This window comes from Mustela lutreola, chromosome 11, assembly GCF_030435805.1.
Source record: "Mustela lutreola isolate mMusLut2 chromosome 11, mMusLut2.pri, whole genome shotgun sequence".
NCBI lineage: Eukaryota > Metazoa > Chordata > Mammalia > Carnivora > Mustelidae > Mustela > Mustela lutreola.
In genome coordinates, this window is record NC_081300.1 from 25,807,130 (window position 1) to 25,814,488 (window position 7,359).

The 7,359-nt window shown below is 55.1% G+C and overlaps 1 protein-coding gene across 1 annotated transcript; it reads left to right on the forward strand.

Annotated features, from left to right (window-relative positions):
- The first annotated feature begins 3,821 nt into the window (after positions 1-3,821).
- Positions 3,822-7,025, forward strand: LOC131811393 (uncharacterized). Its single transcript, XM_059139923.1, has 2 exons — positions 3,822-5,879; positions 6,568-7,025. Exon 1 carries the CDS (start codon positions 4,301-4,303, stop codon positions 5,306-5,308), a length of 1,008 nt encoding a protein of 335 aa, XP_058995906.1. The 5' UTR covers positions 3,822-4,300; the 3' UTR covers positions 5,309-5,879; positions 6,568-7,025.
- Positions 7,026-7,359: the final 334 nt, after the last annotated feature.

Genomic DNA, 7,359 nt, shown 5'->3' on the forward strand with positions numbered 1-7,359 from the left:
ATAGCAGCAAGCGCACTTCTCTGTCCCCCTTTGGGATGGTGCCCCTCACATCATCATCTGTCCCCATTCTCTCCCTCCTCCAACGCATGTGCATTCCAGAGGCTTTCGTGGTAAGATTTATTGTCAAACCACACTGGCCTTCCACTGGGCGAGGAGCTAGCCCTTGGCCAGGACTTCGGCCCCAGCACCCCCAGAACTTGGGACCCTGTAACCAGTATAGCCTTCGCTTGGAGGACTGGGTCTCCTGCCCTAAACCCTATTTTCAGAGGCACACCGGGGCCTGTTTCCTGATGTGTCATTCCCCAAGATCAGACGTCCATTGAATAGTGACATTGAATAAAATACAGGGTACCCGATCACATTTGAATTTCAGATAAACAGCAATAATCTTTCAGTTTAAGCACACACTTGAGATATACTCAGAGTAAAAAGAATTATTTGTTGTTTATCTGAAATTTCAAATTCACCCAGGTATTTTATACATTTATTTGCTAAATCTAGTAAGTGTACCAGGTGGGCAAGGGGGTGTGCTCACTTGGAGCATATCCTGGGTACCCGAGACCCCGCATCAAAGGCCAGAACCCACTTCTAGGGACTCTGCTGTTTCCTTTTACTGTGGGCATCTGGTCCCCCTCGTGTGTGCACTCCTGGGTCTGAGGAGTAGGCTGGAAGCAACTGTTCTAAGCTGGGTGTCCACACATGCTCTGGAATCAGGCCCTAATTGGGGGGGTAGGAGCCCAGGGTGGGGAAAAGAAGGAGCAGACTACGGGCAGGGCCTCCATTTGTCCTCCACCAGCCTGCGGATGTGACGGGTAGGCCACCAGCCTCCACCCCAGAGCAAAGCTGTGCCATCCACAACTGTTACACTTTCTCCTGAAGCAACGGCCAGGTTGAGGCCGTGCTATGGCAATGGGCTCCCGCAGGGTCTGCTGTCAAGTCACTACTATCTTTACTGTTCAAGAGGGTGTCCCAGTCCACAGACGCAGAGAGCCTGGGTGGCACATGGAATTTAAGGACCCTCCTGCCAGGAAGCTCAGCAGGTCCCAGGAACAGCCCAGTGCCTCAGTTTCTTCAAAGATAAAATAACAAACAAACAAACAAACAAACAAAACACAACAGGAAAGCTCCTATGTCTTGGATAGTTGTGAAAATTAAGTGTGATTTGGCAAAAACAATGGAGACAGTAAAAGGATGAGTGGTTCCCAGGGGCTGGGGGAAGACAGATGACTAGGGAGCATGGAAGGTTTTTAGGACCGGGAGATACCAGGATACCACAGTGGGGACACATGTTCCCCCACCCCAGTCAAATCCCATAGACGTACAAGGACCGGAGTGACATCTCACGTAAACTAGGGTCAGCCTAGGTCCCTCCACTGTAACACGCAAGCCGTTCTGCTCCAAGGTACCAACCGTGGGGGAGGCTGGGCCGGGGGAGGAGGCATTGGCCTATATGGGAACTCTGCATTTCTGCTCAATTTTGCCCTGAACCCAAAACTGCTCTAAAAACTTGGTATGCTAATGAATGCGCCAGCCCCGCCCCCCCCCCCCCCCACGTACTTAACTTAGCCCTGAGACAGACATTGAGCGCCTGCTGAGACCCAAGTATTTACAGAGAGCGAATCTGAGCAAAGTAGGTATTCCTTCTCAAGCTAGAGCGAGACTTGGGAGACGTCTCCCCAGGAGCAGAAAGCACCCCCACGGGACACGGAGACACGACGGCCCGCCAGGGGGTCGGGGGCAGATAGGACGGCGGGCGATGGAGGGGGAAGGCAGGGGTCGGGGAGCAGGACGGAGTGGGCTGGGCTCCCCGGCGGCGTACCCTGGGAGGCACGGAATGGGAGACGACTGCGAAGGCGCCCCCGCCGCCCGCGTCCTCCGATCCTCCTCCCGGCAGCGCCGGTGCGCTCAGCGCTAAGCCCCAGTGGGCCGAGGCGGCGTCCGCGGCGGAGAAGCAGCGGGGAGAGGGGAGAAGGGAAGGGCCGGTGACCGCCGGCCAGCCCCCCCTGCCGCCGCCGGCCGCGCAGCGCCCCCGTGTGGCTGCCGCACGCAGCTGCGCCGCTCAGGGAACAAAGCGCTGGGCGGGGGGGCGGGGCCGGCGGGGCAGCGCGTGCTGGGGCCGGGGGCTCACGCACGCGGGTTGTTGCGGGGCAGGAAGCGCTGGGGCTCCCACGCTGTGGCCCTCGGGAGGGGTTTGGACCCCGGGAGCACTCAGGCCCCACTTGAAAGGAACTGTGATTCTAGTCTCGGCTGCTGGAGATGACTCGTAGGGAGGCCAGCAGAGAGGGGAGGAGGCCGTGACACCCCACCCACTGGGCAAGATCGCCCCGCGCCCCAGAAGCTCCAGTGTGAGCGCTGAGCAGCTGGTAGAGAGCCGCTCCCGGACAGTTGGATGCCGAGAGAGGGAAGGGCGCACTGCCTTGGATCGGAAGCTTCCGTTCATTCAGGGAGCTCCCGCGGAGTCGCAGAGCCTTCGGAATAGAGCCGAGGGGGTGGTGGCCCCAGACGGACCCTCCTCCCTCTGCGGCCTCTGCTGTGCCCTGAAGTTAGCAGCAGAGAAGCACATGGGAGAGGGTCCTCCACCCAAGGTGCCTGCGCGCACAACCTGGAGACCCCACCACAGAGTCACCATCTCCAGAGCAAGGGGGACCTCTCCTGCCAGAGTCTAAACAACCCTGTCGCACTTTGTGTCCCTTGGTCCTTTCCATGCCCTGCCCCCAGAGGCTCCCCTGGTCCTGCACCATTTCAGGAGGAGGAAATGCTTCCTTCCCCAGTAAAACAAAACCCGGAGCTGCCACAGTTGGCAAAGGGAGAAGACCCTGGTGCTGCCCCCCACAACTGGACACAGGACCCCACCCTTGAACCTTCCTGCTTGGCTGAGTGCAGGCTGGGACAGCCACTAAGCTCTGATTGGAGGCTGGGGACGAGGAGAGGATTCAAGGGCAATGGAAGAGACACAGGTGCAGATCCTTTTCCCCAGAAACGATGACATCCCTGCAGGGTGGTGCTGTGGACCCCAGCAAGACAATCACTTCAGCCTAGGAGACACACACACACACACACACACACACACACATTGAGCCAGGCCCCAGCAATCCTTTGGGAGGAATATGAACTTGTTCCTTTTCACACAGCCTTTGGCCATGGAGCCCCAGTCTGCTAGAGCCCCCACCACCTACAAGACCTTGTGTGGGCACCTTGCACCAGCCCGTCCAGCCTGGTGGCTTCCTTCCCACACTGGAGCGTAGGAGTCTGCTCTCACTCAAACCTGCCCCTCACCCCTACTCCCCAACTTCAAGCCTCAAATACCACCCTCTTCCTCTGGTGGTTGGTTCCTCAAAATGACCACTCTGTCTCACCAGTGGGCCTGCCTCAGGGGGGCGCTGGGTGTCATTAGCGGTTGATTAAATACCAAAGCCTGTGGTAGTTTGCATCATTTCTGGGGACTCTTAGACATCCAGCCTTTGCTTAAGTAGTAACTTCCCTGATGACCTGCTTTCTTGGGGAAACTCATCTTGATTTAAAAATCCCTTAACAGAGCACACTTGTTCTGCAGAGGACCAGGTGGTAAATATTTCCGGCTTTGCAGGTCACACCATCTCAGCTACAACTCAACTCTGCCCTTGTAGTAAGAGCAGCCACAGACAATAGGTAAATAAATAGATAGGACTGTGTTCTAATAAAACTTTATTGATAAAAACAAGCAGCAAGCTGGGTTTGCCCCCCAACCCCCCACAGACTGTAGATTTCTTCTCCCTGTTCTCCACCTGTAACCTGTATTTTGGCATCATGGCTTAGTCAAGAGATAAAGTGGGTCCAAAAGACTCAGCATGGCCTCAGGACATCACGGTGACAAAGTCAGGCCCAAACGTCACAACTTGGTGATCCCCAAATCTCAGAGGCCTCTGCTGTGAGAGTTAAATGTTGGTGAGCACATTGCTAAACTCTGAGGTACTCTGCCCGTACGCATTGCCCACTGTAGGTCTGAGCTCCATCTGAGGACTAAATGGCGGTTGGGGGGTGGGCGGTGGAGGGCAGCGGGTCCTGGTGTCACTGGCCTGAGGGTCTGTGCTTGACCTGGTGGCTTCAGGCAGAAGCTAAAAACCTTGGGATATTACCACCTGCTTCCTGGTGCTCTCGAAGTCACGCACAGCAAGCTACTGGATTTGCACCGCTGTCTAAGGGTTCTGTGACCTCAGCTTCCACTCTCCCGGCTCCGGCTGGGCTGACTGTGGCTGCCGAGCAGACGTTCTTTCCAGAGTTATAGCAATAGTGAGCATAGCAAAATCACCTTCTGGGGTGGATGACCTCAGGCACTGGGTCCAGCCGGGTCCTACCTGCCTCGCAGTCTCCCTCCTCCATCTTGCCACATCACAAGGAGGCTGTGAGGGGAGGACAGAAGAGGAGGAGCCTCTTTGGCTCCTTCCTTCTCTCTCCCGGGACCTGGTCAGGCACCGCAAAGGTGCTCTGTCCGCACCAGGTCTGCCCAGAAGCAGACCGATATGCTTGCTGGGCCCCTAGAGCCTCAGAGAGGTTAAGCTACGTGGGCATCTGGGCACCATTCCAGGGGCCTCTGTGTCATTTCCTGGCGACCTTCATGCACACAGAAGTTGTTAGGTGGGGCAGGCTGTTAAAGGCCCAACCTTGCTGGGAACCCAGCACAGCATCTGAGGAATGGTACCAACCCACTCAGTGTCCCTCTGTTGCAGGCCAACACACTCATTTTACAGATGTAGAAACTGAGACCCCAGAGAAGGGAGTGGCAAGCCCTTCTGATGAGCAACACCCCACTTCTAGATTCTGTTCTCTCCCAATCCACGATGGCAGGCAGCTTCTCACATCAGCAGTAATGACTGTATTTATTATTTATTTATTTTTCCCCTCCGTACTCTTCCAGCCCACCCCACCCCCCATCAGCAGGATGGCTGCTTGGGCCCTTTGGAGGCGAAGGGCTACAAAGGAGAGCTCGGGGCTGTTTGCAGATCCTTGGGGGAAATGGAGCTCCCCAGCAAGAAGTTGGGGTTCTGTCCTCCCCTCCCAGGAGGCCAGCGCGGGTCCAACAGTGAAGCAGAGGAAAAGGTTAGGTCAAGAAGAGCAGCTTTCCCAGCCTGGGCCCGCGGGCTCTGCTTCTCCAAAGGGAGGTGGCAGGAAGTGTCAGCCACCAAGGGAACTGGCGGGGTCCAGCCCCCAGGGCCTGGGTGCAATGACCTCATCAAGCATTTCCAGCTTTTATGATCTGCCAACAAGGCCCTCAAGTGACGCAGGCCGACCTCCCCTTGCAGCCTGTTCTCCCGGGCTCCGGGCTCCGTGATCTCAGCCCCGTTGGAATGCCACTGCCATTCACACGCCCCTGCCCAGGCCACAGGCCACAAGGCACAGGCCGGGGCACGGAGACGGGGCCAGAGGGAGTGGAATTGGTCTAGAAGAGGAAAGGAAGTCAGCAGGTAGGTGAGTGGAAGATGTCACCCCAGAGGCCGGGAACGGGGTTCCAGAAGCAGAGAGCACTCGGCCCTGAGGAGAAAGAGTGAGGGGACTGAAATATGGAAGAAGCCATGGAACAGCTCCTCGGTGGTCCCCCAGCCTGGGGATCCCCAAACTGGCTCACATGGGGCACCTGCCAGCTGCTGCTCCCTTCCTCAGCCTGGGTGCCTGGCACAGCCACCGTCTCCTGCCACATGCACACACACATGCATACACACACACACGGGACTGACGCGTCTGGCCGACAAAGCATGGGCATCAAGTTCAAATCCGGGACTGGACTCTTGATCACAGAATGCCCATGGGTAAATTGTGGGCCCTCCCTGAGCCTCCATTTCTGTGAAAAAGTGGAACTAGCACTAAGAGTGTCTTCTTAGGACCAGCGTGAGGCAATGCACGAGGTAAGTGTGTGGCCCGACACAGAGGACGGGTTCAGAAGAGCGTAGTTACTGTTGTTACAGAGCGAGGAGGGCAGGTTCGAGAATCCTCCGAGGTCATGTCCCCACCTTTGCACCCCCCGCCCCCCCCCCCCCGGGTCAGGAGGCAGAGATTCCTGGAAAAGACAGTGATCTCAAAGTCACGTAAGAGCTGGAGCCTCACACGGATGGACTCCAGGTGTGAAAGGGCAGCACCGTGAGATCTGAGTCATCATGGGTCTATCCCATTGGACTTCGGACGCTTCGAGAAATGATTACCCCTGTTTTAACAAATGTCACGATTAAGGCTTTGAAAGCGCCACCGGCTACACACAGCGGCACAGCCAGCAAATGACAGAATCAGGATTTAAACCCAGTACTTCCCCACTCAGAACCCCACCTGTCACGAAACCCTACTTTTCTAGGGTCGGGGACCCAATTGTGCAGATGTATATTCATTCGGCACCTATTAACTGGACCCTTGCCCCCGCATGACCCCTATCTAGGTCTTGTCTACACTCAAGAGACGAGGGGACAGTTGGGAAAAGCAACCCACAATGGATCAAAGAGAAAATGTATCAAGTCATTTTCTCACTGGAGGTAGTAGGAAGGGTATAGACACCCGCCATCACCACGGCTTAAATACAATACATTTCTCTCCCTCCCACGACAGCTGAGAGGACAGTGGCCCGGACCCGTGGGCAGTTCTCTTCCACAGGGATATTCAGGGACTCAAGTTCCATTCAGCTCTCTTCCTGCCACCCCTTAATGCAGGGGTTCTCTACCTGGACTCCACACGGAGAACTCAAGGAGTTTGTGAAGGGATGTGAGGCAAAAATAAATAAATAAATAAATAAATAAATAAATAAATCACATCTCTATTTTCACGAACTTTTAAAAAAATTAGCATTTCCTTTTATTATGAGTGTGATGATAAACCACCGCAAAAACAGGGGTATCGGGGACTCTGCTGCCAATAGGCATCATGGTGACTTTTGTGTCCTATGACAGTGTCACAGATATCCCAAACTATCATTTAACATTCATTCCTATTTCAAAATTATACTTTGCTGTCTGTCCTGCTGCTGTTGGATGTCATTATTTAATGTCGACAAAGGCAACACAATTCTACTGTCACGGGTCTGTGTGTGCGTGTGTGTGTCCCGTTAGGTATTTTGACATCTACATGCCAAAAGCTTTCTTCTGTAAGCTCCTGTATTTTATTTTATGCATTAAAAAAAATAAAAATTTAAAAAAAAATTGTCCTGGTCAAGGACACAGGCTTCACCAGGCTGCCAAGGAAGCTGATTTGTGACCCATTGGTGACCCAGCCCCTGGGAATGAAGAGACAGAGGAAGGACGGGACAAGCAGCTCCCTTCAAGGCGAGCAATGCACACGTTGCCCACGTCGCTCCACGTCCACTCTGTGAGTGACAGCCTTGCACGGGGGCCACGGAGGGCTGGC

Excerpts from the sequence above, each read along its gene's own strand:
- LOC131811393 (XM_059139923.1), top strand. The coding sequence starts at position 4,301 with ATGACCTCAGGCACTGGGTCCAGCCGGGTCCTACCTGCCTCGCAGTCT.